Source organism: Plectrocnemia conspersa, unplaced genomic scaffold (genome assembly GCF_051122295.1).
Source record: "Plectrocnemia conspersa isolate PC_06_02 unplaced genomic scaffold, ASM5112229v1 ptg000002l, whole genome shotgun sequence".
Classification (NCBI taxonomy): Eukaryota; Metazoa; Arthropoda; class Insecta; order Trichoptera; family Polycentropodidae; genus Plectrocnemia; species Plectrocnemia conspersa.
In genome coordinates, this window is record NW_028277166.1 from 18,620,935 (window position 1) to 18,632,780 (window position 11,846).

The following is an 11,846-nucleotide window of genomic DNA, read 5'->3' on the forward strand; positions in this document are numbered from 1 at the left end:
TTGATTAACTGCAGCTTTAAATTCTATTATCGTGAACAGTATACTAACTTGCCGGATTTTATTGACTCGTTTATTTAATACGAAGAAAATATATTTATAAATGTTAAATATAATGACGCACATTATTTTTTTAAACCTTTATTATATGTACAATTTCTGGTACATGTATATTATAAAATGTTATTATATTATAATTATTGTTTAACGTGATGAACACTTTTAATTTATATCAAAAAGGTATTTGTGTATAATTAAAAAAAAATATTGGATAATCTCTTTTTATGTAACTTTTATTAATTTTAAAGCACAATAAAGGATGAAAAAATAGTTACTGAATTTTTTAATTAGTTTCTTAAACCTTTTTTATTTATTGGTTTTTTAAGTGTTTGAATGTTATATTTAATATATTTATTTTATAACTCTGAAATTCTGGTGATATCGAAGAGAGATTGAAAGGACATGAACTAATTTTATCATTGTTTGTATTTTATTCTGTAGCATTTGAAAATTAATTAATTTGTTGCTACCTGGATAATTATGAAACAAACATTTGCGTTATTATTTTTAAAATCATTATATTTTTTCTTTATATACAGATAATGACACAAAAAATAACAATTTTCTTTGATAAACGGAATGATTATGTAAATAAGTACAAGAAATTCATAATTTTAACATTCAACCATCTCACCTCAACATTATAACTATTACTGATAATTTTTTTTAAACCAAACAAATGGAGATTGTCAAATGCATGCTTCATTAGCTTATCTTAAAATATCTATTTAAAGAACAAAGCTTGAAAGTGTCTAATAAATTATAAGTACATATGTAAATGACATTTAGAATCAATATCAAATATGTATATTAATTATGATTCTTTTACTACATACATATATACATATATGTATAGTAAATGATCATCTATTACAATCAGACAAATATAACATTTTCAGGTCATTACTTTATGCAATTTGGTTATCTTTATGGTACTAATTGTTGTTATCAATAGAAAGTAATTTGTATAGTATTTATAAATATTAAATAAGCATTAGTATACAATTGTTCTTTACAAATGAGAAAAGGTGTCTGAGATTGATTCTAATTGTTACATATACATATCTCTATTTATTTTTTAACAATCCTAATATCGCATTCTATGTTTATTTTTTAACTGACAATTTATGTATCAATACAATTTATTATGTAACGTTTTGTTTTTGATTAATATTACATTGCAATGTACAATATTTACAATGTTGATAAATACAAACTAATCTGATATTCATGAATATTCTTATCAGTCTGATGTTTGAACATTTCCTTATTTTAAATTTTAATTTTACAATAGAAGTTCATTGAGACTAGGTTATTATTGCATATAAAAAATTGACCTTATTATTTTTTACATTGATTCTATTAAAAAAAATGACAACTAATATTTTTCAGACATGATCAATACGATTAAACTAGTCCAGCCAGTGAATGGTTTGCAGCCCGATCCTTCGCCCGTCTTATCCGAATACTGTTCCCATAAATATCCAGTTCTCTTGTATTCTTTCATGATATTATCTAAAAAAATAAATACATATATGTACGACATTTATTATTGTATAAATTATAATATATAAATATCAATTAAAATATATTTACTCATTAAATTTTTTCTTAATTTTTTATATATCGATAAAGCTAAATCTGAATGCGGCCCTTCTACATTAGCGTAATGATGAAGCGCTCTAACAGCTAAGTAATTCATATTGATCCAAATCTGACCACGCCAATATGGGGGATCATGTTCTGTGTTTCTTTTCATGTACAGTGGAGAATTCTTCGACAATGATCTATAAAGTAAATACAATAACCATAAAAATAATCAATGACTCGATTAAGATAAATTAATACTCACCTAAGACCGTATGGTGTCCATAAAAGTTCAGGTTTAGTCATTTGACTTAATAGTCTACCGAGCCTCGGACAATCTGGTTTAAGTACTTGAAGAAAAAGTGGAAATAAACTGACGTATCCGAACGCAGAATCTATGTATCTCGGTTCTGGTGCACGTAGCGAAACTCTGATAGGATTCGTCGGACCGCTGCCTCCTCTAGTGTTTGGTGCTGGTCGTTTTAAAGCCACATCGTCAGTATGTAAGCCTATAATAAAACAAAATTTACACAACGCCCTAAATATATAGTTGTTAAAATTCTATACCGTAATCGCTGAACGAATCTGTGTAAGATGACCAATGCAAATCAGCCAAAAGTGTAGGATTCCTCAAATAATCTGATGCAGTCAAATAACGCTCGGATGCTGACGTACGACCTATAGCTTGAGCTATTGACCCGAGGACACGAGCTCCGAGTTCCATCCAACAACGAAGGTCTACATGTCTTTCAATTTTATTAGGATGTGATGCTCTAAAAAATATTTATTATTAAAATATATAAATAATCGTGGCGATGAAAAATTTAATTGCTATAATGTCTAGCATTTTTCATATTCATAATAATGCAGGATCAGAAACATTTTCTAAATTTATAAAATCATTTGATTCAAAGACATGCAGCGAGATTATGTCACTCTCAACAATACAAAGCATATTTTCCCCACTCTTAGGTTAATTAAAATTCTATGAATGTCACAATTTTTATATAAACGGATTGTTTGCCAGCGCACACAAAACGCAACAAGCCCCGATACGTTTGTACATCTTGTGCCATTCTCCTCCATAGAGGTACGTGTTTTGAAAAATACTATTCATTGGTGAGCTATTAAAGACCATATTTATGTCTTCATAAAACATTTTTTCTTAACGGAATGTGTGAAATAAATAATAAAAATATAAGTTGTTTTATAGAAAATGTTGTGATTTTTGGAGCAAATCTTTACATCTACAAAATCTACAGTAAAGTAATTTTAAAAAATGACATAAATTTGATTTCTCCATATCAAATGATTTTTTTGCCTTATTATTATGTCGTAGCTATACGTAGTTTGTTATCTCTTAGGTAGTATACTAGCTTTGAATACATACCTAGGATAATCATCAAGTCCTGATGTTAATGTTTTTGGATTCAATTCACCAATCGCTTCAGGATCACGACCTTGCCATCTATAAGATGTTGGCAATTCACCAGTTTGAGTTGTATTAAACCAACTGTACCACGACTGAAATGTATATATTAGCATTTTAGTCAATTCAATTCGACATTTGTGATTGTAATTTTGTTAATATTTTTAAAACTCTGAGTTTGACTTACCTGTAATCTAGGAAACATTCGGTTCAATGTAAGATACTCATTACTATTAGGATCTAATTCCATAGGATCATCTCCCAATATTTGCAGCAGAGTCAGGAAAAACGTAGGAGGATTTGCGTTTGTATTTTTTTGAATAACGAACTCTTCGGGTACTCTAGCTAGAGCTTCAGCGCCTAAAATAACAAATTAATCTCATAAGTAATACGCTTCCTATGAGAATCCAAACCATAAGAAACATTGTATGTATTACCAAGTATTTGCTCCCTCGGAATCCATCCTTCGACGTTCATTAAATCGAACCAGTGCGCCATTATATCCAGAGCGATATTCTTATCCCAATGAGCTATAAGCAATCCATGAAATCCTTCGTCCCACAAGAAACCTCTCGGAAAATGAGATCTAAAATTTAATGTGAAACTTAATATATTATTTCTGAATCATAATTATATTGATAGAATAGAATACCTAGAAGGAACGGCGGTATATAACGGAGCTTTCCAATAAGGCACGGGTTCGTGAGTCCTGAGCGATAATACTCTACTCGAACCGTAAAAGTAACCAATTCCACCTATCAAATTGCTAAATGCTGCTTTCGCAAACTCAACCTCTGAATCGTTAAACCTAATTGTATTTAATTAAAATTGAATTATTACTGTCATATAATATACATTATAAATCTTTCATTAACATACCCTTTACTTATAAGGCTAAAAGTCTCTTCAAATCTATCATCGAACTTTTTAATACTCTGATCGAGCTCTTTTGTGTACTCCACACCACTCATTTCTTCATCGCGTTCTATAAAGCTTCCCGATTCATATACTACGTCCAGAGAGAACGGTATTTTGATCGTCAACTGCGTGGCTATCAAATTCGGTTCGGGCTGTAAATTTATTTCAATGATTATATGTATTAATAAGATGCTGTTATGTATTGGATTTACTTTATTTTTATCAGAAGGTCCCTGTCCGAGCAATTCGCCGGCTAAGGCGATCCATTGCTGACCAGTGCGAGTATCTCTAGCAAGTCTCAAAGATGAAACGACAGTTTCACGCAATAAATGCAGTCCCAATGAAACGGTACTTAGATATGATTCATGCATTAGTTGTCCTTAAAAGAATGTAATATATGTAGTCATAATATACGGTAATATATATTATTCAAATTTAGTACTATTTACATACCTTCATGAGGTATCAGATTCAATTTGAAATCGCCTAAAGAAGGCGTATAACCTCTTACTCCAGTCGCTTTACGAGACGCTGCTCTTGAAGGATGAATTTCAGCCCCACCACTCCCACCGGCTCCTTCGATACTCGTGTACCATATTAAGGTTAACGTCTCATTCTCAGCATTTTTTGGGTCGTATTCAGGGGATGACTAAAATAAAATATATTATAATGCACATGAATATAAATATAAAAATATGAAGACAAATTAAGAATGTTCGACGGCAAAAATGTACGAGAAAGTACCCAAAGTTGAGTCAAAAATACTGTTTAATTTTTTTCCAAAACGTTGTTAAAGACTGCCAGTGAATCTCGTTAAACAAATACAGTTACCATTATATATTTTTCCAAAAACTTTCATTTGACTTCAGAAGAATTAAATAACCAATTTCCTTACAAGGATCTTTAAAACTTTTCATATCTTTCTGCACGGTCTTAGAGATAGGTATTTAATTTTAAGGCAATATATCGCCAAGTTCTGTTGTCCTGGTGAAGAGTGACCATTGCAGTTCTTTTTTCTGCCATCAAATTATTTTTCCGCCCCATTGTAGCAAGAGATTTTTATTTTTAACGCCCACAAAACCAACGCGAAAGGAACAAATTTTTTCCAAATTGTGATTTGTATAGATTAAAATACACGTAAATACAATTACTAATACTCATATAACACATACAGTGTCTGAATTGACAGTAATCCTAGCAGTCCAATCGCCCCCGTGACGTCCACCCAATCGTTTTACAAAAGAAGTTGTTAATTTGATCGGCCCATCGAATATCTCTTGCTCTCCGAACGAAACTCCATCATGGCGAATCCATCCATACTTTCTCAAATTATCGGATTGAGAGCACCAATGTCTGATTCCGTCTCCGCCAGGTCGCAATCTCGTCGGCGAATACCACATCAAACCCATCACGATCGAGTGAGGATCTCTAGTTTTCATCCCGAAGTAATGTCCGGGACGATACGAACCCCAAAACTTTTCGGGAATGTCCAGACCGGAAAACTGAACAACCTGCGTATAATAAATAACATGTTAAATAATTAAATTTTTAATATAAACCATATATAATACATTGAATTTGAATTACTTTGGTTTCATCGAACGGAGTGTTGACTCTTGTTTCTAAATATCCCAGATAGCCGATATACGCTGCTACCGCGAAACATATAAATCCGAGCTCTGCTTTCCAATAAGATAGTATCCCAGATTTTTTCACTTCTATTTTTTCGCTCGCCGTAGAACTGCTACTATTGCCGCCATCTTTTTTATTTCCGGGGAAATCTGCATGAGTTACGGTCTTCCTGTTTCTAGCCATCTTTGCGTCTTTTGTGTTTATGTAAATATTCACACGGTGTTTTGTTTGTTCGCTCTTACATTATTCTGAAATGATATTCATAATTTATAAAATTGTATTTTGATAAACATAATACAATTATGCAATTGCAATTATTTAATATTGAATAATAGTTGAAACGTCACAAATCGACAAAAAAACCGACACGTCAAAATGATACAGGTTATAAATAATACAAATATAGTTATCTGCAACTCTCGCGGTTTTGTAATTTATTGAAGATGTTGCCAATTAGATTGTATATGATTGAAAATAATAATATGTGGTTTATTAATTCATAGATCTTAGAAAAATATCGAAGAAGGCAAACCTTGACAACCGCCGCCGCCGACAAACGTCAACGATCGGACACAGTGGTTGTCAACTGTTGGGTTGTGATAATCAAACAACATTGACATTCATTAAATCATAATGTTTTATCTAAAAATAATAATAGTGGCTGTGGGCAGCACATAATTCGGCGAACCGCGACGACCGGTGAAGCCTCGTCCGCCGATCACTCGCATCGTTTTAACACGTAACATAAATGGTAAACTTTCAATAAAAATACTACTGCAGAGGCTCAATCTCTATGTAATTGCCACCCGTCAAAGTGTACCGACTCTTAAGAAAAATATAGTGTTATGATTGTTCATTTAACATAAACTTTTTTATAAATTTAGGCATAGAAAACAAGCTTGAATGGTGCTGCGTTTCGATAGAAATGAGTTCTCAGATTCTTGGCTATCGTGTCAGCAAATATATAAATTACGATTGTATGAATATAGATCGTATGAGCTACTTTCTATTTATTGACGATCATTTTAATATTTCTTCAATTTTAATTACTGTCTAAATTTAAATTTTGGGTATTTAAAATGCAACAACCAATTTTTAATTTATGTAATTTTTAAAATGATATTTCGTACAAATACGCATCATACTTACAAGTAATAATTACTAGCAACATAATAAACGCATTTCGATTATAATTTATGTGCTCTATTTATTAATCTATTGCATCATACATATTTTTAATATATTAGCTAGCTAAACCAACAATTTTCTACGTACACAGCCCTGGCCATAATAATGGGACCCCTCTTTAAATGGTGTGTAACTCTTTACAAGTGCATAGTCTGACTGAAATATTTTAACAAGTAATTTTAACCGTAATTTTGCAAAATAAACTAAGTAATTCGTCCTTTTTTATTGCTCACTTGAGTTTTAAATTGGGATTGTAAGTCTTATTGTGTTCAGTTGCGTGATTTCGTCTTTTATTTGTTGTAATTTTTTTTATTTAATAATTTATTTTGAATATTATATAAACATTAAAAAAATGCCAAAAAACGCGATTTAAGCGAAGCTGGCTATATATCACCAGGAATTCACGGCGACGTAGCTAACATCTCAATTGTGGCCACTCTTGGCTACTTGTGGTCGGCAAAACGAGTGGCCAGAGTGGCCTTAGTATCATGAACGGAAGCGAAATGGACGTGGAAGAAATCGCAATTATTCTCTACTAACGCCACCGCAACATGATTAAAAAAAAGATGGGTGCATCCTTTTATAGCAGTTCGCTTCTATCTGCCGAAATTGGTATGTCGGCTGTGTAGCAAATGAAGAGAAGTGCTCCCAGCGTCGACCCCTGCGGTACTCCAGCTGCGATTTGGTGGATCCAGCTCGACCCAGACCCTGATAGTATTTTATTTGTTCGCGCATGTCTTGTCGGCGACGTTTCTGACGAAAGAGTAAGGTAGTCGCCGTTATCGCGTATGCATTTTCTTGGAAGGATCGCCAGCGTAGTGCAGTCGCCAAACGTGGCATAGAGGAGCGTTTGAGTTGGCATCGCTTCCGTATCAGCAACGTCGCCAAGCTGTCGCCAGGTCAAATACACTTCATATAATTATAAAATTTGCGTCTGGAGACACAAAATCCGTAAAGCCCGACACAAATCGTGGCTCTCAGAAATAAATATAACTCAGGTTAGAGTAGACCCAAAAACAGCAATAATGGACATTTGAAAATTAGGCAAAAGTCATTTGGTCATATAAATCCAACTTTGAGGTAATTTTAAACTAATGTTGGTTATTATAAAAAGAAAATTAAAAACTTAAATTATTTAAAATTGTTTTAAAATAATCATACTTTTTTCAATGTTTTTTTTTGGAGCCTCTGATGTAGTATACGTGTGTCGAAGAGTTGGAGAAGAATATTTAGATGATTACGTAATACCCAAAGTCAAATATAATGGCGGAAGCGTTATGGTCTAGAGTTGCATGACAGCAGCAAGGGTAGAAACCCTGTACATGTACGATGGTAGTGTGAATAGTGCCATTTATATTTCAATGTTGAAATTCACTTTAATGGATTCCTACAGGAAAATATTTCCAATCACAGACCAAGCTACCATCCGATTCAAACAAGATAACGCTCCGTGCTATATTACGCGAAAAAGCAGGGGTTACTTTGCGTCCAAGAATCGACGCTTTTAGACTGGCCTGCAGTCACCAGACCTAAATCATATAGAGCATTTATGGAGAAAATTAAAAGAAAGGTTGCCCAAAACTGTCTAGAAATTTTCACTAAAGGAATTACGTTTGAGAGAAAATGAAAATTCTATCTACATTTCAACAATATGTCTTTTAAGATGTACGGCTTTGTTGTTATCTAGCATTATGATGCATGAGGTTCAGATTTTAAAATTTAAGTTACAATGACTAGCATTACAATAAACGTGTAATCGCAACCAATTGCTAAAAGTAAATAATCTAAATTTTGAAATTAATGTAGCTCTCTCATGGCCTTAAACAAGTGATTCAAAATATGGCTAATGATTTAATGGAAAATATGCGTAAATTTAAGTAAATTCATTGTAGAACTATTTTGTATAAGTAAAGTAATATAAATTTAATTGATTTTTTTATAATATATTTCATTTTTAATTTACATTTAACGAAAATGTCTTTAATTATAAAATATACTTTTAGCTCTTTTCCTTTTCTTTTCCTTCATGTACTTTCGTTTTTGCTTCTCCGTACTTCTTAACAATTTCTTGATCTTTTCTTCCAGTAATGCATCATCATTAACTTCAGGTTTATCATCTAATTTTGTCATTTTTGTAACTACCTCTTCTGCAGGTTTATCTCCTTGTTGTGCTTTTCTTTTCTTGTTTAGTTTAGGAGTAGTCAATTTATTGCCAATTACTATACTTTCGTCATCATTTTTATTCAATTTTACCTTTTCCCTACAAACAAACATATTCCATTATAATTATTTATTAAATTATGTTTTGCATAAATAAAGTTATTTCAACATACTTAATAATTTCCATATTTTCAAACAAGTTCTCATACTCTTCGTCGGTGACGTCCTCTTTTACTTCAACAGCGTCCACTTCTTCTTTTATACAAACATCGTCTTCACATTCCAAGATGGGTGAAATATCTTTCACTAAGAAGCAAGTCAATTTAGTCGTTAAATATTGCTAAAAATAAATTGGCGTATTAATTAAATGAAATAAAACAAAACAGAAATTAAAATAAAATACCTTATGAATAACTTCTTTCGTTTCAGCATTGTGTATTCTAAAGTGACGATCTAAAGACGCGGAAGCTACAACATTATGTTCTTTGATACAAGACACTTCCGTGATAGCGCCGACTGCTCCTTTATAAGATTTATCCACTTTTCCTGGTTTTCTAAGATCCACAAGATTTAATAAACCTCTACCCGTACCGACTATCACATGCCTAAAATATGTAAAAGTAAATTATTACAATATACAAAATTATATGAAATTTTAATATACTTTTCTCGGAATCCGGGTGTAATACAACTGCCAGCCTGATCCTTGAAATCAATATTACACACAGGTCTACGTTGCGCTCTAGGGTCGTATAATCTAAAGTGATAAATATATTTTCAGTATATAAAATAATCGAGTAATACATAGAATATGATACTATATTACCTAATGTAACCGTATCTAGAACAAACTGCAATTAATTTTCCGTTACTCTCAGGAAGAAAAGTGATGTCAGAGACCCAAACAGGAACCCTCAGTTGCAACCAATCGTGCGGAACGTTCTTAGCTTGAAACGTGCTAGATTTGGTTTCGATATCCCACAATCTTAATTCATTTTCTTTTCCTCCAGTCGCTATAATTTTAACGTCTTCGGTGCAACATCTCATCTTATCTAGAGGCGCTCCCGTTTCTATGATGCTATCGGTATCCGATTTCACATCCCATATCTTAACAATGCCAGAGCTGACACTGCCGAAGATTCTGTTTTCAATTTTGGAAATACAATTCAATTTTTTGTCGCCAAAATCTACATCGAGAATCGCTTCGAATTGATTGGTTATGAAATCGTACGTTTGTATCACTTCGCTAGAGCGACCTAAGATGACTTTGTTGCGTTTGTCATCATACCACGTCATACAGGTGATGCCTTCGCCCTTTTTAAGCTCGTTGATGTCTTGCAGCTGATCGGTGGTGAGCTTTTTCTTCGAATTCGGATTGTATTCGACATCTAAAAGTTGGACATTAACTTAGTAACTTTGGTTTAAATAAGTGTTTTATTAAATTTATATTTGGAAATACGAACGTTTGAGAGTTCCTATGTTGGACCCAATGATAACGTTCAATTTAAAGTCGCCGGACTTCATTTTGTTTACTCGCTTTGAACATAACCCGACATTTACACACGCATGGAAGTTTGACACACGTTCGATGTTGCCAACGTAAAATGCATCGTACATTTAGTTTATGCGACTTGCAATAAATCTGATTTATTTAAGAGAAATAATATTTAAGAACTAATACGAGTAAGAATAAATAATACATAAACCTTCTGTACGCAATCGCCTGTACTGCCTGCCCCTTGGGCCAGTCCTGATGCACAGTATCCTGCAGTCGCCATACACACACTCCATCCATCGCCTTCTTGCTTTGCCTTTTGAACGCTTCTTCTGCAGTTTCCACAGAATCATTATTCATTCTGTTTGCCATTCTAATTGTCATTCATGTCATTCATTGTAACAAGAGCATAAGCTCCATACTTAGGCAGCCCTTCAGTAATTTTGTCTACCCCTCATGCTTTATGATTTTCGAGATTTTTTATATCTGAACTTACTTTTTCAATTGTGGGATATCTGCTGTAAAGTAGACTGCTTCTCGGATACAATTTTGCTTCTCTGCAGGACATAATAAATTTTAAAAGAACTCGTATCATCTCTCTATTATAAAATTTATATAAACATTAATATTATTTACATTTACAATAAATACATTTATTTAGCTACAGTTTTAATTGCAAATAATTTTCTATTTTATTGCAAATAATTTTTGCCTCTTAATAAATACATTGCAACTTAAGCTTGAATATTTTTTCATTTATGTAATTATTTGATCAAAAAAAATAGCGAAAGTTATAGAATTTCAATAATTATTTTTAGATATTAATTTATTCACCTTTAGCCATTATTTTGAAATGGTATTAAAATATTTTTTTATTTATTCCACTTGTAAAAACCTGCTTAATTAACTAAATATCTCTATCTATTGAAATGGCTATAATTATATTAATATGAAGAGTATTAATCAGAAATATCGAAAAAAAAAACAAGTTTTTACATGTGTAAATTTGTCAATATGTAAAATTAGTTTTAAAAAGCTCAATTTAATTACTCAAATAATCAAGTTTAAAATTTAAAATTTTTTTTTTTTAATATTTTTTTCATTGGAGTTAAAAAATAAAATTATTGAAAGTTTTGCGACAAAACCGTAAAAATAAAACTTTTAATGGGAAGCAGCATACACTATGGCAGCAAGCAATCGGTAAATTATAGAGGAGGCATAAAAGAGGAAAAAAGTCGTTGTATTGTGAAGATTGCAGATCACTTTTTTATTTGTTTTCAGAGTAATATTTATTGCAATCGCTCAGGCGGAGAGGTCAGCTCTTTTCAGACATATCTAGCAAGGCTTCGTCTGGAAGATGACCCCAGACTGATGATGACC

General features: G+C 32.2%; 2 protein-coding genes across 2 annotated transcripts; both read right to left on the minus strand.

Moving 5' to 3' along the window:
• Window positions 1–561: 561 nt before the first annotated feature.
• Window positions 562–6,191, minus strand: GCS1 (mannosyl-oligosaccharide glucosidase). Its single transcript, XM_088206190.1, has 14 exons — window positions 6,156–6,191; window positions 5,579–5,871; window positions 5,164–5,502; window positions 4,445–4,640; window positions 4,204–4,370; window positions 3,953–4,143; window positions 3,726–3,881; window positions 3,511–3,659; window positions 3,261–3,433; window positions 3,035–3,168; window positions 2,212–2,417; window positions 1,910–2,153; window positions 1,654–1,844; window positions 562–1,572 (listed from the first exon to the last, which is right to left on the minus strand). Exons 2-14 carry the CDS (start codon window positions 5,804–5,806, stop codon window positions 1,436–1,438), a joined length of 2,511 nt encoding a protein of 836 aa, XP_088062316.1. The 5' UTR covers window positions 5,807–5,871; window positions 6,156–6,191; the 3' UTR covers window positions 562–1,435.
• A 2,547-nt stretch (window positions 6,192–8,738) lies between these two features.
• On the minus strand, window positions 8,739–10,554 carry l(2)k09848 (WD repeat domain 74 lethal (2) k09848). Its single transcript, XM_088205424.1, has 6 exons — window positions 10,435–10,554; window positions 9,798–10,359; window positions 9,636–9,728; window positions 9,375–9,576; window positions 9,145–9,311; window positions 8,739–9,071 (listed from the first exon to the last, which is right to left on the minus strand). Exons 1-6 carry the CDS (start codon window positions 10,493–10,495, stop codon window positions 8,792–8,794), a joined length of 1,365 nt encoding a protein of 454 aa, XP_088061550.1. The 5' UTR covers window positions 10,496–10,554; the 3' UTR covers window positions 8,739–8,791.
• Between the last annotated feature and the right edge of the window lie 1,292 nt (window positions 10,555–11,846).

Excerpts from the sequence above, each read along its gene's own strand:
- GCS1 (XM_088206190.1), bottom strand. The coding sequence starts at position 5,806 with ATGGCTAGAAACAGGAAGACCGTAACTCATGCAGATTTCCCCGGAAAT. Across the intron at positions 5,503-5,578 it reads CTCCGTTCGATGAAACCAAA|GTTGTTCAGTTTTCCGGTCT; the intron begins GTAATTCAAATT and ends TATTATACGCAG. Across the intron at positions 4,144-4,203 it reads GACCTTCTGATAAAAATAAA|CCCGAACCGAATTTGATAGC; the intron begins GTAAATCCAATA and ends ATAAATTTACAG.